This window comes from Odocoileus virginianus, chromosome 1 (genome assembly GCF_023699985.2).
Source record: "Odocoileus virginianus isolate 20LAN1187 ecotype Illinois chromosome 1, Ovbor_1.2, whole genome shotgun sequence".
Classification (NCBI taxonomy): Eukaryota; Metazoa; Chordata; class Mammalia; order Artiodactyla; family Cervidae; genus Odocoileus; species Odocoileus virginianus.
In genome coordinates, this window is record NC_069674.1 from 50,697,007 (window position 1) to 50,722,541 (window position 25,535).

At 37.8% G+C, this 25,535-nt stretch overlaps 1 protein-coding gene and 1 long non-coding RNA gene across 2 annotated transcripts in view; both read left to right on the forward strand.

Moving 5' to 3' along the window:
• Positions 1-25,535, forward strand: part of GARS1 (glycyl-tRNA synthetase 1) — a 42,263-nt gene that overhangs the window by 15,421 nt on the left and 1,307 nt on the right. The window contains exons 7-16 of the mRNA XM_070468121.1: positions 1,756-1,901; positions 4,296-4,445; positions 7,887-8,049; positions 9,457-9,621; positions 15,802-15,914; positions 16,330-16,470; positions 20,362-20,447; positions 22,033-22,142; positions 24,114-24,207; positions 24,763-24,953. Coding sequence (XP_070324222.1) covers positions 1,756-1,901; positions 4,296-4,445; positions 7,887-8,049; positions 9,457-9,621; positions 15,802-15,914; positions 16,330-16,470; positions 20,362-20,447; positions 22,033-22,142; positions 24,114-24,207; positions 24,763-24,953 — 1,359 coding nt within the window. The remainder of the gene's footprint in view (positions 1-1,755; positions 1,902-4,295; positions 4,446-7,886; positions 8,050-9,456; positions 9,622-15,801; positions 15,915-16,329; positions 16,471-20,361; positions 20,448-22,032; positions 22,143-24,113; positions 24,208-24,762; positions 24,954-25,535) is intronic.
• Positions 9,646-13,632, forward strand: LOC139035228 (uncharacterized). The gene is made up of 2 exons (XR_011487861.1): positions 9,646-12,045; positions 12,617-13,632. It is a non-coding gene; the product is annotated as an uncharacterized lncRNA (long non-coding RNA).

A 25,535-nucleotide genomic window follows, 5' to 3' on the forward strand; every position in this document is an offset into this window, starting at 1 on the left:
TGCAGTATCTGGCTTTCCCAACATTAGCTGAGAAATTTTCTCCTTCGTTATTTAAATTGAAAGACTTCTTAATCTGGCTGTTGGCTCATCTGCCAGTTTATTTTGGGCCACATGAAGTATATTTTATTCCTTTTTTGAAACTCATTTCTTCCACATTGTTGCTTATGGTTTAGAAAATGAATTCTTGTACTTTGATACTGTTACAGCCACACCCTCATTTCTCATTTCCTTCCTTTTCTAAAGACATGACCCTTACTAGAAAGAAGACATGAAAAGCACCTCAGATTACACCTAAATTATTCTCTTTTGAATTCATAATTTTAGATTTATTAGGGATTTTGTGTGTATGTGTCTTTGATCTTAACAGCTTCATTCATTTCCAAATAAATTGTTAGAAACAGGAAGTAGTTGTTTTGTTAAGTCATAATTTATAGTTTGAGCACTGACTTTCTGTTTCATCAGGTACATGTTCCAGGAGAACAGTTTGGATTTTGATTGCCATGTCATACATATATGTGATATCTCTCTCTCTCTCTCTCTCTCTCTCTCTCTCTCTCTCACACACACACACACACACACACACAGACACAGTCGACCCTTGAACAACATGGTTTGAACTGTGTGAGTCCACTTATACTCTGATGTGTTTCAGTAGTAAATTCTACAGTACTCCACAGTTTTTAAGTGGTTGAATCTGCAGATACAGAATAACTGTGGATAAACAGGGCTGGCTATAAGTTACATGTGTTGTTCAAGGGTCAGTTCTGTATTCTTGTCAATTTAATCTTCAGTGAAGTGTTAGAAACCCATGGAAGTGGCCTGATACTGAAATGGCCCCAAAGGATTTCCTGGGCCTGGTGTTCCAGCATATAATAGCATTTTCTGCATCTGTTAATGCTTGTGATTCCTTCTCAGCTTTATGAAGCGTGATATTAATAGTTTATCTAAAAGTCATTTATTCACCCTCTGTGGCCAAGAAACGAGGTAGATTCTGTTAACCCCATTTTACAGATAAGCAAACAGGCTCAGAGGGGTTAGGTAGGAACTTGATCCTGAATCACACAACCCATAAGTATTGGAGTTGGGCAATTTACTCAGGATTTTCTGATCCCGAATGGCCATAAATCATTAGTTGATTTATCTAATTATTTTTATTAGATGTTTTTTAAGTTTTAAATATTCATTACTATTAGATGGTTTGTTATAGTCATTCGAGATTTTTGAATTGGAGATCATATATCATTTTAGAGGGTTTGGCATTGATCATCAATGTATAGGATGTGCAGTGCATTGAAAATGCAGAAGTGAATAATACACAGCTTCTGCCTTCAAGCTTCTCCCATAATATCTAATGGGAGAGGAAAGTTACATGCACATTTAATTAATAGACAGGGAAGTGCACCTGACTCATAAGTATACAGAGTAGTAAAATTCATTGTGTAAGCTTATTTGCATGATTCTTGTCAACCAATAACTATTATAATTGAACAAGAGATATTTTGCCTTTCATTGTGAAATGGTACGCGTGTAAATTTAGGTCAGTTCTACAAAGACACTCCATTTCTCTGTTGGTGAATGTAAACTATGTAAATTGGGTATGGTTTTAATATAGATATCTTGAAGATTAGGTTAATCTGATATTTTTATTTTGGCTGAATTTTAATGGTGGGTGGGGTTTTATATATAATATTTTATTGTTATGCCTTGTTTTTTCTCAGTCTTTTACAGTAATCATTTTCTTGATGTATTCTTTAGCTCGAGAACTATGGACAGCAAGAACTTGCAGATCTTTTTGTAAACTACAATGTAAAATCTCCCACCACTGGAAATGATCTCTCCCCTCCAGTGCCTTTTAACTTAATGTTTAAGACCTTCATTGGACCTGGAGGAAACATGCCTGGGTATGTGTCACTTATTGTTTATGTAATATTATTACCAATTATTTGTAATAAAAGGTAAATATTAATATCAACCATGAAGGAAAATGTTTGAAAAATGGTTTGTAGGAAGTGCAGACAAGTATATTAAGGAGAAATAATGATAGATATATTCTAAAATTTTATTTCTTCTAATTCTTTCTGAGTATAATTATTTTTTAGTATATATTGTCCATTTTGGGGAGGGCATAAATACAGAAGTCTGTAATCATCAGTTCTTATAGTTATTACTACATAGGGCAGGAGAGAGAGTTGAAGAATGAGTTAGAAGAATATTGAACTTACTGTTGAGGGAGACTTTGGAAACCATTTAGTGTAGATCACATTGCCCAATGGAACTTTCTGCAGTGGTGGAGATATTCTATAAGCTGTTGCTGTCCAATGTGGTAGCCACTAGCAACTACCATGTGGGGGTTGAGCATTTGAAATGGGGCTGGTGCTTCTGGGGAACTGAATTTCTAAACTTATTTATTTATTTTTTGACCATGCCACATGGCATGTGGGATCTTGGTTCCCTGACCAGCGATGAAACCTGTGGCCGCTGTGGGGGAAACAGTCTTAATCACTAGACATGTGGCTTACCCTGTTGGACAGGATACATTTAGCTTATTGATTCATGAAAAGGTGGTTTTTGCAGATAGAGTAGAAAACCTGTAACAGTTTGCAGTATGATCCAGAATTTATATGTCCAGATTCTTTGTTCATTGTTAGCAAACTTAGTCAAAGTATTCCATTTCATAGCCTCAGATATTTTTCTCATGGTCTCATTTTAGGGTAAGACAGGATAGGTTTTGCTAGATAAAGCTGGGTCATGTTTCCTGGAGTAGAGAGTAAAGAATAACAAAAAATGAATTGTGACAATGTATTATTAGAATTATTTTAGTAAGACAGTGGGCTGATTTAGGATATTTTGTGGAAAGAGGCAAAGGATGAGCCTTTCATTTTGTTAATACACAGAGTCATAAAATGGGCCATGACCTCTGACCTGCCTTCCCACTGCTGTGAATTTATCTAAGGAGAGAATTCAAAAGGAAAGGCAGGTATACTTAGCAAGAGTGTATTAATTAATGATAGAAGATAGTGGAACAAAACAGCAAAAATGTTGTTCAGTAAAATTCTTGGTGGAAAAAAGTCAGCTAGTTTTAATATGTCCTTAACTATTCCTACTTTAAAAGAGGATTTTAAAAGATACTTCAAGATAATCTGTGCTCTGAAAGTGGTGTGTAACATCTAATTCTTGCTGTATGTCTTTAAGCAATGACGTAATGGGATTTTATTTTGGATGTGAAAATAAATGTGACTACTTTGCCAAAAAAAAAAAAAGTATATAAATTGAAAGTAAAAATAACCTATTCATCCAGTAACTTGAGGACTGCTAAATAAATTATAGTAGTTTATTTTAGTAGAATTCTCTGCAACTGTTAAATAAGAAAATTTTACTTTTTTATAAAATGGAAAAGCATAAAAGAAAATTCATATTTTAGTACATTCTACTTAATAAATATGCATAGTAACTGTAACTATGCTTATATTTGGATAAAAACAAAAAAATAAAAAGAATTGGTATATTAGAGTGAGAAGAAGGTAAAATTTTATTTTTTGTTTTAAAAATGTTTTTTCATAAAACGTTTCTTTTGAAGTAGGTTCTTGAGAGTGCTTTCTTATGTGATATTTTGTACAGAATATTTTCTGCGAAATTGAAAAGAGAACAGTGGCTGTAATGGTATATTTGAGTGACTGTGTCTTTTAAAAATGTGGAGACAATCAGAAGCAGCCTTGGGCTGAAAATACAAAATACCACAAAGATTTGATCATTCTGGATTTCCCTATTTCTTTGTGTCTCTGGGTACAAAGAAGAAATTGATATGAAATTGCCTGCTGTGGTATAATGGTTTTGTTGAGTGAGTTCTGATGTTAATTGTCAGCCTGTACTGGCTTCTTTTTTTTTAGTAGTTCCACGGTTATGCTTTGATGTGGGTTAACAGCAGAGGGATGCTTAACTTTATTTTTAAAAGGATCTAAAATTGTCATCTGCCTCCAAAGTAAGTGATTAATCAGGAGAATATCTAAGGTTTTAAGAGACATCATAAGAGAAGTCATCTTGATTCACTGGAGTGATGAAATAAAATGACATTTCTGACAATGGTATTTCCATACCAATCACCTGATACCTCTCTGTTACCTGTGTGAGAATGTTTGCTACTGAGGAAAATATGCATTTCTAAAACAGTTTTAGAGCCCATACAGCTTTGTGTGAATAGTATGTTTAGGACTTTTAGGATTTGTATCTAGAATTTCGGATTTATTGGAAAATATGATTTCTTCCTTTGTAACAGACTGATTTGTTTAAATTTATAGATATTTGAGACCAGAAACTGCACAGGGGATTTTCCTGAATTTCAAACGGCTTTTGGAATTCAACCAAGGAAAGTTGCCTTTTGCTGCTGCCCAGATTGGAAATTCTTTCAGAAATGAGATCTCCCCTCGATCTGGACTGATCCGAGTCAGGTACCACCCATGGTGTTCTGCTGGTGAAATTAGTGAGTGACTTTTGCATTGAAGTGGAAACAAAGGCTTGCTGATTTGAAACAGCTTTCCTCTTTCTTACATCCTTTTTTAACTGATTTATTTTTGGTTGCACTGGGTCTTCATTGCTGCTCATGGGCTTTCTCTAGTTGCGGCAAGCACGGGCTACTCTTTGTTGCGTGCACAGACTTCTCATTGAGGTGACTTCTCCTGTGGCAGAGCACCGGCTCTAGGGTGCGTGCTCAGTAGTTGTAGCGCCCAAGCTTAGTTGTTCCCCAGCACTTGGAATCTTCCCGGACCAGGGATCACACCCGTGTCCCCTGCATTGGCAGGCAGATTCTTAACCACTGTATCACCAGGGAAGTCCTTTCTTACATGATTATATCTTTATTTTCATCCTCCAAAAAAGTTTATGTTTGTTACCTTCAGTTGTAATCTCTGGGATGAGGGGTGGTTTTGAGTGACTGTGTGGTTTGAAGGGAAAGGGTGAATAGCTGACATTTCACATCTGCTCCAAAATGATCTTTTCCCCTTGTTCATGTTCTGTTTTGAGGATGGTAAGATCTTGATTGTCGACGCAGGCATTTCCTGGAAGTGATGGTGGAGATGAGAGTAGGGTGAGGTAGAAGGAGGTGAGGGTTACGGCAGGAGGGCCATCCTGGGTATCCAGGGCAGACAGTTGCTGGTGTTGGGGTGAGGGTGTTTCAGGAGCCAGTTGGTATTCCTCCACATATTTGGGGCACCTTTATGACAGAAAGTCCAGCTAGCAAGCTTGCTTCTGTCTACTCTAGTTCAGACAGTCTCTTATCTCTGTGCTAATAACTTCCCTTTGTCAGATGTATCCAGGAATGTGCAGAGGGCCTCTTGGCACTGCTGAGTTACGTTTTTCTCATTATGAGTTAGCTATTTATGACTTAGGTTTTTTTGCAATTTCTATACGTTTTCTTACTGATATCTTAAGGTAATAAATTTCACATAAAAATGGGCTATGTCAGTAAACTTCACTTTCTTAGACTTTCCACAGCTCCAGCAGCCCACCCATTTCCTTTATTCTTTTCTTGTCATGCTGTGCTCACTCTGTCAGTCGTGTCCAACTCTTTTTGACCCCGTGGACTGTAGCCCGCCAGGCTCCTCTATCCGTGGGGATTCTCCAGGCAAGAATACTGGAGTGGGTTGCCATGTCCTCCTCTAAGCGATCTTCCTAAACCCAGGAGTTGAACTGGGTTCTCCTGCATTGCAGGCGGATTCTTTACCACCGGAACTATGGTTCTTACTTGCTGTAAGCAAGCATCAGGCATAGCATATCCTGCCTATAACTATCAGAGCATGCAAAGCCCCTGCCTGATCTTGTGAGTCCTGGTGACACCCTCTGAGGAGATGCTCCTATGTTCTCACCGGACTTTATCTTCAGGCCTGTAGTCCCTTCAGCTGGATGGTCTAGAAAAGGGAGAGTTCATGAGGAAGGAGCTTAGAGAAGTGGAATGGAGAGGACCCGCTGAGCCTTGCTGCAAAATGAAAAGTAGTCCTAAACTTTAACTGGCTTTTGTGACATCGAAAAACTTGTCAGACTTGAATTTGTCTTATTTCTCAGTCTCTGGGTTTCTTCATGTCTTTTTTCCTTTTGCTTTTGGAAAACGAAGTGTCTGCAAGCTTGCGTTCAGAATATTGAGTAAGCTGCCTGAGACTGAGCTTGTCTAAAGCCAGTGTTTTGGAGAGGATTTACATCAAAGAGGGTAACCGTTGGATGATTATCAAGGACCATGAAGTAAGGCAAAACTTCGGGCTTGTGGAATAAAAAGTGATAAACAGGGAGAGCGGTTTAGAACAGAGAAACGGTCCCAGGAGTTAATGGGGCAAAGTCCATTGGGGCTTCCTGCCATTTTATTCCCTGGTCGTCTGGATTTTGGTTGATTTTGTCATGTGCCTCTGCAGGATCCTGGGTGGAAATCCATTCATCCTTCACAAGTCAGTATCTCCATGGTTTTTATTCCATGGTAGGGCTAGGACTTGTTTAATGTTACAGCGTCTTCTTGACCTAGAGTTGTCAGGTGGTAAGTCTTTGTATAGCTGTGATCCCTTTGGTTTAGGTGGGGAGCTGGCTCTGTCTTCTAGTCTGATGACTGTTTTGTCTCCACAGTTCCAGGTAGAGTCTCTGAACTCAAAGACAAGAGACAGCTGATAGAGTCAGTGCCAGTGTTGATTTCCATCTCCTGTCTGTGAGCTTGGATTAATTGACAGAACAGATAGAAAGACTTTGGCAGTTGATTATTCTGGGATTCTGGACAGGGTCCTTCTTTTGATCTGCCCTTCATTTTAGGTATTCTCTTGCTGTTGTCCTGGTTGGAAGCTTTGTGAGGACAGACATGAAGCTTCTCTGTCTCTCATTTCTGTGCTCACAGGTGTTTGATAGCTTTTGAAAGGCCATTAAGATATAGATGCTGCAGGACTAAATAAGAGATGACATTTAAAAGTAAAAAAAAAAAAAAGTTCTTTTGCAGTGCATTTCATGTATTTCTAGGGCCCATTTAAGCAATTTTTCTTTACTTCTAAAACATCTAAGATAATCATGCAAGTGCCCTAGTAAATTGTGTGTGTGTGTTTAAAGAAGAGAGATTTGATTTTGACTCATAAAATTAACTTAAACATCCCCCCCCCCCCCCCAATAGCTACTAAATTGCCATTCAGGGAAATCTTTTTGAGAAACCATTACTATGTGCATATTTATTTCATCATTATGCAGTTAACTTGATGTTAGCATGTTCAATTCATGCCTGATGTTCTCTGCCTTGAATAACACATCATTTAAGAAGCTGTTACTCTAAAGACACCAGCTGTATGGTGCCATTATCAGTCATTTACTTGTTCAGAGCAATAAAAAGGAAGAAATCAGACTATTTTAAAAGCTAAATTCACTTTTAATTTCCCATTCTTTGAAAAGTAAATATCAGGCACTTCATTTAGTGTGCATTAGTAAAGACTTGCCAGTGCTTTAAGGAAAAGCATTTTATTTGGAAGCCACTATTTCAGTATCTCATTTTTTTGTGTGTGTCTGACATTTGGTCAGATTTTCTTAATTTTATTTTTTAAGATTGTTTTTTGATGTGGACCATTTTTAAAGCTTCTATTGAATTTGTTACATTGTTGTTTCTGTTTTATGTTCTGGATTTTTGGCCAGGAGGCATGTGGGATCTTGGCTCCCAGGGAGTGAACCCACATCCCTTCATTGAAAAGCAAAGTCTTAACCACTGGATCACCAGGGAAGTTCCTGGGTTTTCCTAATTTAAAAAAAAAAAGCTGTATCAATCTGTCCTTTAACAGCTATTTTCTGTATTATTCTGTGTTATTGTAAAAGGAAGTTTAAAATAAGGGCTTTGATTATTTTTTTAAATGTGCCACTTTTATCCCTTATATTTTTGCTTTCAGAGAATTCACAATGGCAGAAATTGAGCACTTTGTAGATCCCAGTGAGAAAGAACATCCCAAGTTCCAGAATGTGGCAGACCTCTACCTTTATTTGTATTCAGCAAAAGCCCAGGTCAGCGGACAGTCTGCTCGGAAAATGCGCCTAGGAGATGCTGTTGAACAGGTAAGATTCCATAGATAACTTAATTTAGAGCATACCTCTTCCTGGAGTTCAGTACTCAGCAGATTCTGTGTACTGGATGATAAAATATTTTGATAGTCACTATATTTTGATACAGTATGTGGTTTTTTTAACAATATTTATTATACACTATTATTATAGTGGGAGGGAATTACCTGAATGTGCCAATGTGTGGGCCATTGGGACTAACATGAAAAAAAATTTATCAGGGCACTTGGAAAAAATTTGTTGGTTTGAATTGTACCGCATCAATTTTTTTTTTTTTGCCACACCGGGTCTTCGTTGCTACACGCAAACTTCTAGTTGCAGTGTGGTCCTCTCATTGTGGTGACTTCTCTAGTTGTGGAGCACGAGCTCTAGGGTTTTAGGCTTCCCTAGTTGTGGTGTGTGGGCTCGGTAGTTGCAGCTTGCAGGCTGTAGAACTCAGACTCAGTAGTTGTGGCACACCAGCTTAGTTGCCCCACGACAGCTGGAGTCTTCCTGGCCTAGGGATCGAACACGTGTCCCCTGCATTGGCAGGCAGATTCTTAACCACTGAGCTACCAGGGAGGTCCCCCATCAATCTGACTTTAACAATATGGACTGCAATATGGACTTTCTTTTATTTTGACTCACAGGAAGCAAGCCCTTTCTATTTTAAACTCTTCTGTATTACCCATAACAATTGGGATAAGGTCTTGCATGTAATAGAATTTCTCTATAGTTATTTGTCTAGAGAAATGAGTGAATAAAAACTTTGTAACAGTAGTAGCTGCCTAATAATGGAATGAATTGCCCTGAGAACAATGAGCTTCCTGTCTGAAAATATTCAGGTAGAGGCTGAGTGATAATTTGTCAGCCCTTTTGCAGAGAAGAGCCCTGCAGGTGGTAGGAGATGGGGCTAGATGATTTCTAAAACCCTTCTGTACTAAAGTTGTAAGGGGACTTATACTATATGGGGTTCACAAATTTCAGTGGATAAGAATACATTAATGTCCCCTTAGGATGTCTTACGATTTTTGTTAATTCAGAAGGAATATATGCCATTCCTTAGGGTCATTATTATGAATGTCATTTTTAGTACTGTAGATTTAGAAGGCTGAATTTTTGCTGACCCAGTGAGTATGGTGGAAAGATTTTGAATAACATCATTCATTATTATCTGCTTGTTAGCTTGACAGTTAAACTTTTGAAAATAGCCTTAATCACATTTTTGGGTATTTCAGATCATTCTGAAAGCTGTGTTGCTTTGTGTTTCAAAGATTTTTCAGTAAATGATAAATAACTCAATGGAAAATGGTACCTTGGCCTTCAATAGCCTTAATGTTTGTGGTTTTTTTCCATTCCTCTGTGCTTGTTTGCATGTTGTTTGCCTACTTATCTACCAGTTTGTTTATTCATTTGTTTTAGGGTGTGATTAACAACTCAGTGTTGGGCTATTTCATTGGCCGCATCTACCTCTACCTCGTGAAGGTTGGAGTCTCTCCAGAGAAGCTCCGCTTCCGACAGCACATGGAGAATGAGATGGCCCATTATGCATGTGACTGTTGGGATGCTGAATCCAAAACATCCTATGTAAGTAGAATGCAGTGGCTCTAACCATGTGATTTTCACATTGTTAACTTAGAAGCATGGATATCAAAGTTGCCTTTTGTATCCTTCTTGTCAGAGTGGAACAAAAAGGAAAGAGATCTCTTCCTGAGCAAAATGGAAAAAGTAGTTGCCCCACTGTGCTCTCATAAGGGGGGCTACCCTTATGTCACAGTATCCCTTTGTAGATATGGATGGCTTTTACAGAGAGAGAATGCTGGTGACAGTGTGCTCCTGGCGTGTCCTTTGCTGGTGTGGGCAGTGTGATTGGTAACATGCCTGAACACAGCTAAGATGGGGTGGCCACCTTCCTGACAGGGACCCCAGCAGATACTGGAAGTGGTGGCCAGGCTGAGTAAAGAAGTCCATAGTGCTGTTCGTTTGGAGAGCTGTTTGGTAGATTTGGGGGATAGACTAGGAGATTCTGATTTCTTGTTTAGGAGCTACCTTTTCTCAAAGTCTGTATATTTAATAATAATTCAGAGAAGACCTCCAGGTTACCTCTTCACTGTTCCTTCCCACCCTCACCCCCCAGACATGAACATTAGTACTGAAGTTAAGGATTGAAAGGCATTTGGGTATAGGAGATGCTTTAGCACTGGTAGCAGTGGGAACAGGGCAGCAGCCACGAGAAGCGGGCCCCAGAGTCTTCTGCATTTCCTTTATTTGATATTGGAGAGACTTCTCACCCATACAGAGACTTAACTCAGGGTCCTTGCTTCTCACATGCCCTTGGTTTCTCTTAAAAAGTAAAACTTTTAAAAGTGCCTTCCTTTGAAAAAATAGATTCTTTTTTTTCCCCCCAATTATTTTTATTAGTTGGAGGCTAACTACTTTACAATATTGTAGTGGTTTTTGCCATACATTGACATGAATCAGCCATGGATTTACATGTGTTCCCCATCCTGAACCGCCCTCCCACCTCCCTCCAAGATTCTTTTTTTTTTTTTAATAAAAATTTTTTTAAGGGTACTGATGCATCTATTTGCAGGGCAGGACTAGAGCTGCAGACGTAGAGCACAGACATGAGGACACAGGGCAGGAGGGGGCAGGTGGAACAGAGAGTAGCATTAAGGCATCTGCACCGCCATATGTGAGACAGACAGCAGTGGGAGGCTGCCACAGCACAGGAGCCCCGCTGGGGGCTCTGCGGCGTCCTGGAGGGGGCGCGCGCGGTGGGAGGAGGCTACGAGGGAGGGGATACATGTGTATATGTACTTACGGCTGATTCCCGTTGTTGCACAGCGGACACTCACACAGCATCGTAAAGGAGTTATCCTCCAATTAAAAAAAAAAGAAAGTCGTTTAAAAAATGATGACCCTTTTTTGTAAAATGGAAAGTGAAAAATAATTCTTTAAGTGTGTTATATAAAAAGTGAAACTTCCAACTGTGTGCCCCCCAAGAGTGTTTCATGTCTGTTTTCTCAATCAGGGCTCAACAAACATTTTCTGTAGTAAACATAGTAAGTGTTTTAGGCTTTATGGATCTCTGTGGCTCTCTTCTGTTTTTTTTTTTTTTTTCTTATTTTAACAACCCTTTAAAAATGTAAAAACTATTCTTAGTTCCATGAACCTTGATTTGTCAACCCCTATTCAAAATAGTTTTATATGCTTTAAAAACATATATACATGTGACAGATGGCCAATAAACACTTGAAAAGATGCTCAATATCGCTCATTATTAGAGAAATGCAAATCAAAACTATGAGGTATGGTAGAAACCAACACGAAATTATAAAGCAATTTCTCACCAATTAAAAAAAAATAAAATGTTTAGAAAATACATGTGTGTACATGCATAATGATATATGCATATATCTGTAGTGACTATTATTGATATTGTTTTTAACATATACCCTTTCCTTTATTGAATTAGGAAAGAATCTGTTAGGTTTTTCTTGTTATGTTGCTTTCTTCACAGACTTACTTGACATATGTTTTCTTAAATGATAGTGGTAATTAGTTTTGGATTACAGGTGATCATTAGTTTCTTTACATGTACTAAGTTTTCTGGAATTTCTTTTTATTTTCAAGTTAAACCAATAAAGTGTTTTGTGTGAGAAGCTAAACCAGAACCAAATTCTTGCTGTTTTCAATTTAGATTCTGAATCCTGCCTGAATGGCATTTCATTTGTTTGTTCATTCAGTATTTGTAATTGTTAAGGGCTATATGCCATTCTAAGTGTATTAGCCTGTGGAATCCTCACAATAGTTCCATTCACTGGTTCTATTTCTTAGAAGACTGAAGTGCTGAGGAGTTAGTTGATTTGCCCAAGCCTCGGCAAGGGCGTGGTGGAGCGGGGATGTGGACCAGGGCTGTCTGACTCCAGGCCCCTGCCCTTAACCACGGTGCTACCCTGCTTTCATAAACCCTGCTGCACTCCTGCTCATCCTTTTCTCAGAGTCACTGTGAGCTGTGGCCAAACCCTCAAGGATGGGAAGTCAGAAAATGTGGGCCTGAGGAGTCCTGAGGGTGGAATGTACAGCATGGTGGCTATAGTTAATAGTACTGTATTGTGTATTGGAAAATTGCTTAGAGAGTAGATTGAAAAAGATCTCATCACACACACACACACACACACACACACAATTATAACTGTGTGGTGACGGATATTACCTAGACTTATTGTGGTGATCATTTAGCAATATATACAAATATCAAATTGTTACATTGTATGCCCGAAACTAATATTGTATATGTCAATTATACCTAAATTTAAAAGAATTAAAGAAAAAATTAAGAAGAAAAAGTGGGCCTAGCTTTGAGATTAGGCCTCACATTTTGTGTAAGAAGAAGTCCAGTCCTAAGAAGACTGGACTAAACAAGACCAAAAGCTCTGAAGTAGAAAACTTCTAAGGAGAGGGGGAAACGCCTTTAGAGACTTGAATATTTTCTTTTTGTGTGCTTCATATTGTATTTTTTTAAATAAAAAAGTTACTGATACAGTTAATGCTCTAACCTTTTCTTCTCCCTCCTAAGGGGTCACCATGATCTCAAAATTATCTACCATTCTTAGGCATGTTTTTTTGTAGTTTCACCATTTAGTATCGTAAGTATCTTCGTCAACATCTTTAGTAAATGATAATGAGTAAGTGTATGTTTAAGAACATAGATATACTAGTTGGCATCTTTAGTGACTCAGATGATCAAGTTACATGTTTTTAGCTTTTTTTCCCCCCCTTAATTCCTGTTTTGTTGTTTTCATGTGCTGGCGTTTCTGAGCTTATATGAGTTTTATTTTTGCCTCTTTGTTTGAAACACCCCATGCATAACATGTGCTTGAAAAGCTTATTAGGTATGATGGTTGAATTTTCCCAAACTCTTTGGATCAAAGGCAAAAATAAGTATTTATGAGAAGGACTAACTAGACATCTGCTGAACTAATAAGCCTTTTACCTCTTTGGTTCTTACTCAAATAACAGGTTCTTAAGAGTCTTTGAAAACACTTTAGATTGTGCTTTTGAAAAGTGACTTGGGCATTAATAAGAAGTGGAACCTGCCACTGCTGTGATAGTAATGCTGTTATTAAGTTTTATTCTGTGATCTAAACAGTACCTGTTCTTTACTGAGTTTTCTTTTGTTGGGTAGGAAACTGGATTGAGCACAAATGCCCACATTTGTGGCCAGCTAAGATCTGTGTTTAGTACAGTCATCTGATGCCAAGTTTTGAGAGCAGTAGACCTTTGTACAAAGAGAATGCAGTCATCCCTCAGTGTCTGCTGGGGTTTTGTCCCAGTACCCCCACTGACACCAAAATCCTGAGATGCTCAAGTCTCTTACATAAAAAGGCTTAGTATCTAGGATTCCCCTTGTGGTCCAGTGGCTAAGACACTGCACTCCCAATGCAGGGGACCATAGTTTGATCCCTGCGCAGTGAACTAGATCCCACATGCTGCAACTAAAGAACCTGCATGTCACAGTGAAGATCAAAAGATCCTGCATGCTGCAACTAAGACCTGGTGTCGCAAAATAAATAAATATTTAACAAAAAAAAAGGTTTAGTATCTATGTAGACCCTATGCACATCTTCCCATAGACTTTAAATTAGCTAGGTTACTTATGATACCAAACGTAATGTAAATGCTTTGGAAATAGTTGCCAGGTTTGCAGCAAATTCAAGTTTCTGAAACTTTCTGAAAAATTTTTTCTAAATATTTCTGATTCACAATTGAATCTGCAGATGTAGAAACCACAGATACAGAGGACTGGCTATATTATTGGGTGTTAACACTTAAATACACCCTTCAGAATCTACTTACAGTTTTTCAATAACTTTTTAGAGGGAAAAGGCCAATAAAACAATGAAGTAACAACGTAGATAAAGTTCCTTTTTCCTCTTTGTCCATCTGTCCTCTCTGAGCTAAGTTTACATTTATATGATTTCTTCTTTGCCCTTTCCATATGGTAAGTACTTACACAGAGTTTACCCATTTAAATTAACAGATTAAAAAGAAGAGGAAACAGATGACATTTAATATATTTGTGTTCCAGTTTAATAATGCCTTTCTAATATACAAAAATCGAGTGTAACCTTGGTATCCCCATCATTGTTAGGCCGGCATGCTGACATTCCTCTTAGCTCTTAGGTTTTTCCTTGATCTCTGAGTCCTGATTTTGGCATATGTCCATTCTGTTTATCCTTCAAGGCTGATGTGATGCATTAGCACTCTGTTCATTTCCTCCTCTAGTGTAGTCTTTCTTTATTTTTCTTTTTCTTTTCTTTTTAATGATTCAGATAAATGTATACATGCTGTATTATTTTCCTTATAATTTCTCATAAATATCTTCCAGTGAAGAGTTATAAACTAGACTATATGTGCAGGGCATGCTGTGATATAACTTAACTCCCAATGGATTTCCCCACATGTAACATGTGTTACTTTCGTATCTTTGTCACTTACGTTCAGAATGACCATCACCACAGCATCCTAATAGCATGTTCTTGTTTCTGCTGCTCTTCTATTGTAATGCCATGATGTTGTTGTAGTGTCTCCTCCTCCCAGATTGCCAATCCCTTTGGTGAATCCCTGCCTACCCTCCTGCAGCTATTATTGACCTTATTTTTTGTCACCTGTGTTGGTCTCTGAACCCACAAGAGATTTTCAAGGGGCTAATTGGGTTACTCACCCTTGACTGTTGTTTTCCATGGTAAAGACTGGTGAAACTCTTCCTCCTCTTGACTGTCTTCCATGCTTTTAAAAGATTATGAAAGTTGTTTTCCTTCTCCACAAACTTTTTTTGAGGTGAGCACCGCGTTTAGATTTGTGGGTGCACATGTTCTGTGCTGACTCACAAAAGGGAGCTTGGTTGACCCCTGGGTCCTCCATGTGAGCGGCGATAGGAAGTATCTGGGAGTGTGCTGTTGTGTGTGTCCTGTGGAATTCGGCTGGTCGACTTCCGGCCAGGACTGTGATTTACTTGCTACTGTAGAGCTCTTCTGAACTAGCCATGCCCTTCTTTTTGGCAGTTCTTAAAAGTGCACAGAGAGTAATGACTTTGTAGGTATAAATTCTATGATTTGAGCCAAAGTTTTAACAATACAGTTGTATGGGCAAGGGGGAACCATTACAGTTGTCCTTTGGAATCCATGGGGCATTGGTTCTAAGACCCCTTGTTGTTGTTGCTAGGTTGTTTGGTCTCCTAGTCCTGTCCCAACTCTTTGCAATCCCGTGGACTGCAGCACGCCAGGCCTCCTTGTCCCTCACTATCTCCCAGTTTGCCCAAGTTTATGTCCGTTGCATCGGTGACCCCTTGTAGATGCCAAAATCCATCAATGCTAAAGTGTTTTATGGAACAGAGTGTTGTACTGGTGGTTTCCACCAAATTCATTTTGACTCCTGGTCAAAAATTTGATGGAGATATACAAGTTTTGTCTAAGTTCACATTTTATTTCCATAGCTAAATCCCAGCAAATACTAGTTTACCCCACATTCACAATGTGGCAAAATAATTCTGTCCAGAAAATAAAAAGACTACTTTGTGTACATGTGTGGATTATATTTTATAAGATTGCTACTGCTTGATGTATAAAACTATACCCATTTTAAACATTTGTAAAAGTTGAGTGGAAATTCTGTAATTGAATTATTCATGAGTATGTATAATCTGCATGCATTTGTGAATGAACCTTGTGTGAGTTACAGATGTTTATCATGTCTTCTTAGGGCTGGATCGAGATTGTTGGATGTGCTGACCGTTCCTGTTATGACCTGTCTTGTCATGCGAGGGCTACCAAAGTCCCACTCATAGCTGAGAAACCTCTGAAAGAGCCCATATCCTTTGTGGTCACTTCTGCAACTCAGGAGTAAACATCTTGAAAATGGATAAGTTCAAGACTGTACCTTGTTCTGTGGATAAACTGAGGTGTTTTGGCACTTTATTTAAACCTATCATTTTATGCATCTCACTGTTCCTTTCTTGTTCTCTTTACCTATAGTCTAACATGTGCCCACTGTGTTTGGTCCTTGAGAGAAAAATGCTCTGTATCTTTCAGGATGTTGACCAGCTTTTCTCAGCCGTTTCCAACACCTGCATCTGCATACATACACTTGAAATAAGCATAAAGAGGATCTTGGATACCAGTAGGAAACTGGTAGTTGTTTTAAGTCGGTGAAGGCTTGTCCTCAGGATCATTTCTTGAAGTCCTGGGGCAGTTCTGTAGCTTTGTATTCCTTGACCCCTTCATACAAAACCGTTAATGTTGTTCAGTTTGAACCCAATAAGGGAGCAATTGGTAAGGCGTATAAGAAGGATGCGAAGCTGGTGATGGAGTACCTTGCCATTTGTGATGAGTGTTACATTACAGAAATGGAGAAACTACTGAGTGAAAAAGGGTAAGTTTTAAGATGTGTCCTTTAACATGGGCTCCAGTCAGCTATGTTCTCTTTGCCATGTTTTGAAAGTTAGGGGGACATTAGTTTCTTTAGAAATTTTTGCAAGTGAGTACCACCTCTTGGCTACTTTTAAGGGATTGTTTGTTGAGATTTTGGCGTTGTGACCTGGAAATAGACTTGAAGTGGACTACAAAGATCTTTTTTCCTCCTAATAACTTTCTTAAAGAAGGAGACTTATCCACGGTAATTAGAAACTACATCTATCTCTCAAGTAAATACCCTTTTTTTGAGTTTTGGAGTCCTGAGCATAATTGTTGTAAGTATAAATGAAAAACCATAGAGAAGCATCTTTAAAGGAATTCAACAAAATTCAGCACTAAACAATGTAAAATTTACTATGTCTGGCAAACAATAAAAAATCTCTAGCCATATGAAAAAGCATGAAAAGATCCAAAATAAGGAGAAAAATCAATCAAAAGAAATACTCAGAAGTGACAAGCATCATGGAAATAATACAGAAGGATGTTAAAACAGTATTCATGTGCTCAAGGTCACAAGAGAAAACATGAACATATGAGGTGGAAAATGGAAATTACATATTTTAAAAAACCAAATGGAACATCTAGATAGAGGTGATATCACAAATATAATTGTGTGTACATAGCCACAATACAGTAAAATGAAATCTTCTCAGGTTCTTACAGACAAAAGCCTATACCCGCCAGAAATGTCTTTTGAAAAATAATACTTGAGGAAAAAGAAGAGAAAATATTTTCAGACAGAAAACTTAAGAGGATATGTTGTCAGCCAGAGTTACACTACAAGAAATGTTAAAGGAGTTCTTCAGGCAGAAGTGTGGAAATTTAGGTCTACCCAAAGAAACTAAGAGCTCTAGAAATGATGGCTGTGTGGGTGATATGAGTGACATTTTCTTTCATTTATTTAAAATGACATCTCTGAATTTCTTTAAAAGATAATGGGTTGTTCAGAGAAAAATATTAAGTATATTGTGAAATTTGTAATGTGTATAAATAGCATTTGTGTTATCAGTAGCCCAAAGGATGGGAGCCAAGAATTGGGAATATGTAAGAATATGTATACTTTTGTAAGGTGCACATATTACATATGCTAAGTTTAATCAAAAAGGACATGTAGTCAACTTTAGAGCTATTGCCTGGATAAGACACACAGAAACCAAAGGCGCTGTAATAGAAACAATAAGGGCGCTAAAACAGAATAATAAAAAATGCTCTAGAAAAAGATAGGAGAAGAAAAATGAACAAAGAACAGATGAGACAAATAGAAAACAACTCAGGAAATGGTAGATTTCAACTCAACAGTATTGATAGTTATTTTAAATATAATGATTCAAACACTCAAATTAATAGCCATGTCATACTGGTTAAAAAATTCGAGTCCCAGTTAAATATTTTTACAGGAAACCGATTGTAGTTTTAATACAGACATACTTCAGAGATACTGTGGGTTTGGTTCCAGATCACTGCAATAAATTTGTCACAATAAAGTGAGTGACACAAATATTTTTGGTTTCGCAGTGCATGTAAAAGTTACATTTACACTATAATGTACTCTTTTGTGCAATAGCATTATATTTTTAACAATAGTGAATGTACCTTAGTATAGAAATATTTCATTGCTGAAAAATGCTAACCACTATCTGAGCCTTCAGCAAGTGGAAATCTTTAGTAACATCAAAGTCTTTTACTGATTATAGATCACTATAACAAGCATAATAATAATGAAAAAGTTTGAAATATTGCAAATGTTACCACAATGTGACTCAGAGACATAAAGTGTTGGATGCTGTTGGAGAAGTAGTGCTGATAGACGTGCAAACACTGGGTGGCCACAAACCGTCAATTTGCCAAAAAGTGCAAAGCCTGTGCTTCTTGTGAAGCACAGAAAGCAAGGTATGCCTCTACTCAAGTAAGTTTAAAGGGAAAAGAAATATTTTAAAAATATTTCCTATACAAACGTTGATCAAGAAGGTGGAATGGCTTATTAACATCAAAGGAAGCTTAAGAGCAAGCAAAATTATCAGGTTGCATTTCATAATGATAAAGGGATCAATTCATCAAGAACATACATCATTTCTAGCCATGTATGCCACTAAAAACCACCTCAAGATATGTAAAGCAAACTTGACAGAACTGAAAGGAAAATTAGACAAATTCACAGGTACAGTTAGAAATTTTTATACCCCTCTCAGTGATTGGTAGACAAAAAAGAATTGGTAGGAGTTTGAAGATATAAACACTATTAATCAAGCTACTTGTTGTTTGTAGAATACCTAATAACTGAAGAGTATATACTTTTAAGTACATTTGGAACATCTTTCATATTTTTTGTATCACTCCAGCAAAGAATGACTTGGCATTTTCAAAGAGTTGTTTTTAAAAAAAAAATGCAGTATGGGAGTCAGCTTTTGGTCTGCAAACCCTGAATATTTTATAACTGAATATTTCATAATTAGCCCTATACAGAAAGTTTGCCAAACCTTGTCATAGACATTAGGCTAAGTGAAAGAAGTTTACACAAAAGATTGTATGCTAGACTCTAGGAAAGACAAACCTAGTTTAGAGTAGTAGAAAGCACATCAATGGTTGAGTGAGAATGGAGGGGATCAAGAGAGAAGGGACCCAGGGGAACTTTTGGGGCTGTGGCGGGTGCATGAGTATGTGTATTTGTCAGCTATCGCAAGATGAATGCTTATAAGTTGAAGATAAAATTATCTGTTTCAATAGGAAAATTTTAAAACATTTCTGGTCTCCTAGAATTAATGTCTGTTTACGCTAGAATAACGTCATATCCCATTAAAGTTAACATAGGTTACTGACAGATTTATGTACAAACAAGACAGCTTTTTAAAAATTATTCTCAAATAGTAACTATCTCCTTGCTAATTTCAGCTTTTTTATAACTGTTACATACCCCACACTTAGACTGTGCTTACCAAGAAAACGTATATGATACTGTCTATGTGGAGTCTTTAATACATGAATGCACAAACTCCAGACAGAATAGTAAAACTGGAAGAAATCAATGAAAATCATTCATATGATGCATGAGATTATCACTGCTAGAAACTAGCAGAATGCAGTGTAGCATGTACCAGCCATACAGCTCCAAGGACAACCACATGAGGGCTCTCTTTTCTGAGCACCAAGCTGCTCATGAGACCAGACACATCCAAATTGATCATAATGTGATGAAATACCTCATAAGCTAAAATACAGATATTACATGAAGTGCTTTATAAAGGTGAATTCTTATAACCTGAAATGGAATGGGCATATCTCAGGATATAATCATGCAGCAGTCAGTGATTTGAGGGGGATAGTATTTTATATAGACATATCAAGCAGAATCTTTAAACTTCTTTTAAGCTCATCTTCATCAGCATAAGTATAAAAATTTAGTTTGGAAAAAGTGTGGGAGTTTTAAAAATTCTTTCTGTAAGATGGCAAGTTGGTCATTTTTACATTTGTCGGGACAGTAATGAGAACAGTGGTCTTTTTGCCAGCAGACCTGTTTCTGACAAATTTATTGTAATTATTCTATAACTGAGTTTTAAAAAAAATTTTCTTTGGTTTTACCTTGATCTCAAAATCAAGGAGTTGGTCACTCAGTCACTTGTGGAATTTTATAAGATTAGCTACATATTTGGGTGCCTCCCAAAATACTGTTTGGTGCTGTTATATTTGGTACTCCTTATGAAAAATATAAATTTGACTTCAGTTGTTATATCTGGATTGTTGACCAATTTGTATTACACTTAAAATGAGAAGAGGTTTAGTAATCTGTAAAACTCCTTTAAATTAAGGCATGGGCCTATGTGTTTTCACTAATATGTGCTTTGTTTCATTGTAGGGAATTTACTGTTGAAACTGAAGGGAAAACATTTCAATTGACAAAAGATATGGTCAATGTGAAGAGATTCCAGAAAACACTACATGGTAAATTCATAAAAATAATTAAGGAACAAGCAGACAAAAATCATTACTGTTTAATGGCATTTTTTAAAAAAGTTTCATAGCATAACTATTTTATGGAAAATTTGAAGAAGAAAATGAATCCTTAATGTTATAGCCCTAAATTTGATGAATATGTTCAAGGCATTATCTTGTTGTTTTTTTTTTTTTTAAAAAAAAAAAAAAACATAATTGTACTCACATTGAAAAATAACTTATAATGCCATCTTTATATTTTCTGTGACCAAGACACATATGAAGATTATCTCTTTGATTAAAAGCATCTTTTTTTTTTCTCACTCTAAGGAAAAATTCTTTTATTTTTTAAGCAAAAGAGCGAACTTATCCACACTGTCTTTTCTGGCAGATTAACTTATTAAAAGTCATTTAGGTTAGTGGTCGTTCGTGCTTTTTAAAAGCCAAGGATATGATTATTTTTTTGTAGGACAAATTCTGTGAGTTGATCAATGAGTATTTTGGAGAAGGTATGAAGGATTCTTGGTTGAATTGACGCCCCTGGAAACTGAGAGTAGTGGGTATTTGAGACACTACTGCCCATCGAACGAGCTGGCCTCCTTTTCCATTTGTTTTTGGCTTGCCTCATTGTTGCTAGGCTGCAGGGAGCTGTAAAAACAGTCGGAGCCATGATAGGAGGGAGCAAGGGAACCCTTCTTCATGCTCTGAGGCCTTTTAGCCACATCCTGGCAGCTGGCTTAGAGCTGTCCTTCACCATTGTTCAGATGCTACCAAAGGATGGGCAGAAAATGCCTTGGCTATTTCTCAAATGTTAACTCTCATGTGTGAGTTTTTGGTTCCAGTTACCTCATTTCTCTTGAAACAAGCTCTCAAGGTTAGGGTCAGTTTAGTTAGATGTGGATAGTGCTTAGCCATGGTTCCTTTCTGAATAATGAGTAATAATGAAGACAGTTCCTATGTATACCACAAGTATAGTTTCACCCATGGGAAGAGCTGTGGGGTCCCTGGTCTTTGATTGACTGCTGTTACCTGAGCAGACTCTTCTCTAAGGGACTCCTGACCCCAGAACCTTGGAAATACAATAGCAGTAACCTGACTCTCTTAAGGAGTTCTCATCCAGATAGTAAGATAAAAAGGAAAGCACAAATCACATGATACTTGTATGTAGGAGTTGTTTTTATTAAATTTGCCAACTGTGGTGGTGGATTTTTAATTCTAGCAAAGTCTTACAGAAGCTCTAGAGTTTCAATGCTTTCTGCATGAGTGAGGCAGAAGGCATTGCTCATAGCTTACCAACTTGGTGAAGGAATACACTGGTATCTTGTTTTATTTTTTATGCTATATAAACAATTAAATTTGGTAAAAAAAAAAAAAAAAAGTTTTCATCTCCAGTTTTCTCTTTAAAGGCATCATGTTTTCTACCAGGAAATAGTTTTTAGGAATATTCCAATTTTTTTGTCCTGCTGTACAGGGTCAATCACAATCCATCTAGAATAGAGATATTTTTAGGGCCAATTAGAATTGTTTAGAGAGGACCCGAAGTGCATCATGTGGGGTTTAAGAGAGTCTTACTGAATTTCTGTTTCTCTTGCAGTGGAAGAAGTTATTCCGAGTGTAATTGAACCCTCTTTTGGCCTGGGCAGGATCATGTATACGGTATTTGAACATACATTCCAAGTTCGCGAGGGAGATGAACAGAGAACGGTGAGTTGTCACGTACAGTGTACTGTTTGTTGTCTTACAATGTCAGAGAATGACATTTACTGAGTGATATTAAGACAACTCTGAAACAATCAGTTATTATTGACTGGAATATTAACACCTTTGCTTAACTGTTTACAAAGCAAAGCACTTCCTTATCTCATTTGTGCGTTAGAATGTATAGGTTATTCCAGATGCCATTGTTTTAGTTGCATCTGAGTTCTGAGACAACATATTACTTTGAGAGAGCTGTCTGTATTGCATCAGTGGGAGGAGTGCTCCTTTCTGGATATACTTGTTTTTAGAAAATTGGGAAGGAGGAGATGATTTATAGAATTTGGACAAACTTAAAAACTGTATTTATACTTTGGTAAAGCATTTAAAAGGAACCTTTTCAAACTGCATGAAATTGTCTGAGGTATTTTGAGGGTAAAGATGTAAATTCCTAGGTTTTAGTCCAGAGATACAGATTCACTAGGTCTGAGACCCCAGGATCTAGTTTTGTGTGTGTGTTTATAAGAAACCCAGATGATTTCATTGTGGGATATTGACAGATCATAAATTGAGCAGAAGTATGTGACGTGTAGGCTTTCCCAGCATTCAAACCTACCTAACACTGCATGTTTTTAAGAAGTCTTCATCCCTCAAGTTTTCTTTTGGCTCCAGTGCTTTTGAATTACTGCTCCATGTCTTCCACATAGCTTTTCATTATGGCTTATTTCACCTTTCTCAACCTCATGTCTGGTTGTGGAAATTATACTCCTTTGATATATAACTACAGGTTTACAGGAAGATCACTCAGAAGAAGAATGCTAGAGAGGAAAGGTTGTACAGGTCAAATTAACTGAAAGAAGCATTCTTACCTGCATGACCAGCTAAAGTTGAGTGTGTACACAATGCCGGACATCAGCTCTGTAGTTTTTCCTAGAGCGTTTAGCCTTCAAGATGAACTGATTGGTTCTTGGTTGGATGGCATCACCAACTTGATGGATATGACTTTGAGCAAGCTCCGGGTGTTGGTGATGGACAGGGAAGCCTGGCACGCTGCAGTCCATGGGGTTGCAAAGAGTCAGACACAACTGAGCAACTGAACTGAACCGAAGAGTTCTTGGCACCAGTATTTTTAAAAGTTTGACATAACTGTTGATAATGTACAGCTAATAAAGCTACTCTTTTATTCCCTGCCCTAAAGTCACATCTTCATTTCCTGACATTTAAGGAGTGGCTTTTCATTCATTAACAGATAGCAGGAACCTGAGCCTGGACCCCAGAGATGTAGACATAAGGAATGGTTCTTCCTGAGGAATGACACCATACTTTACTGAATGTGCCCTTTTTTAAAGGCCAAGTTTGCTTCAAACTTTTCCTGCTTATTTTTCTAATGAAAAGGCTTTTTAAAAAAGCTTTCAGCTATTCCTTTGGCTCTATAATAGAGATTAAACTAAAGTTGTAATAGAAATTTCGTAAAGGCTAGGCAATAATAAGTTACAGTGTTTTATGAATTACATAGAGATTTCATCATGAAGAGGAATTTTATTAGGCTGTAAGAAGCCAAAAATGTTTCTAAATTATTAGCACATAGTCCCTCGATCCATTTTCCTATAAATTTGGTATAAAAGCATTGCTGGTTAGATAACAAAAAAAAACCCATTTTTCTATAAAGCCAGTTCCCCACTTCTATCTCACATTAAATGGAATTATCACAGGAGGAGGAGAGGAGTGAATTATGAGTGTTCCTAGAGGAACAGTGGTAGAGTAGCAGAAGCAGTTCCAGAGAGGTGGAGTTCACTGAGCTGTTCCAGATTCTGAGCTGAAAGCCAAATCTTTCTGATTCTACTTCTGGTTATCCTGCTGTCTGTTTTATCGCGATGCTTTTTCACATCCTCTTTTCCGGTATTGTGATAGTGAAATTTGGACGTTAATGTTTAGATCTTTATACACTAACGCATTTGGATGTCTTTTTAAATCATCTAGTTCTTCAGTTTCCCTGCCGTAGTAGCTCCATTCAAATGTTCCGTCCTTCCATTGAGCCAGAACCAGGAGTTCATGCCATTCGTCAAGGAATTATGTAAGTAAATCCAGTTGGTTAATCTCCATGGGAATACTATCAGGCAGACTGAATTTTAGGAAGTGTCTCTTAAAAAAAAAAGCATTGAATAAAGAGTATGCTTGCTCGGGGTGTTTTCTCCTAGCATTTAAATGAGTTGGGGTAGGACCCAAGAGTCAGATTGCATATTGCTTCTCCTGCTGACCCGGCCGGTCACATCGTCAGGGGATACCCAGTGGTGGGTGACTACTCTGTGAATCTGCAGCCGCTGGACTCACAGCACTGGAAGGGATCTTTGTGGCCATCTGGTGGGGCCCACACGTTTCAGAGCTGGGAGATGGGAGGCATCCACTGAGCTGCTCGGGGCCATGCTGGTCTCCTCACCTTGGCTGCTTGTGCCCCTGCAGCCGAATGAGAAATCCGGATGAGTGAGGGTTTGGGCTCCAGCAAGGACTTAAACTTTGGGAATTTTTCTGTCTCTTGCAGCTGCAGCTTCTTGCTCTTTTGTGTTAGCTCCTGTTATAAGTTTCCTGAGTTCATATGACTTTTTTAATTTACTGAATTTATTTTGGGTAGCGGAGGCCTTGACCAGGCATGGCATCTCTCACAAAGTGGATGATTCCTCGGGATCCATCGGGAGACGCTATGCCAGGACTGATGAGATTGGGGTGGCTTTCGGCATAACCATTGACTTCGATACAGTGAACAAAACCCCTCACACAGCCACTTTGCGGGACCGAGACTCCATGCGGCAGATCAGAGCAGAGGTGACTGCCTTCGCTTTGGCATTTGTAGTCTTAAAAATGCGTACTGGGTTCTTTCCGAGCTGAGATCGATTTTGTTGTGTTTATGCATCCCTTCTTGTTTTTGTCTTTTTCATTTTAATCATTAAGTTTGTATCAGACAGAGCACAGATTTCCCGAATCCCCTAGGCTTAATTATGAAAATATTCATTAACACTTCTCTAATATTTTACAGCCATTTGTATCACTCTGGGCTCATTCTCTGACAGTTTGCATTTATGATTGTTTATTTGAGCAAGAGAAATATGATCGCAAGTGGTTGTTGCCATAGTTTTATTGGCAGGCTTTGCGGGGCTTAGACAGTTTTATTTTTATATTTCCATATAAGTATACACACGAGTATGTATAAACTTCTTCATGCTAATCAATTCAAAACAGTGAATAATATGTCAGTAATTTTACTTGATGGGAAGGGAACCATGGAGATGGGAAAAGTACAGGAGGGAAAGGAAAGAGTGACCTCTTTGACAGCTGCCTGACTAGTTTATGTTGAGCAAGTTTGTATTTAGAGTGCCTTTCATTTGCTCTGCTTGTTACTGAGAGTTT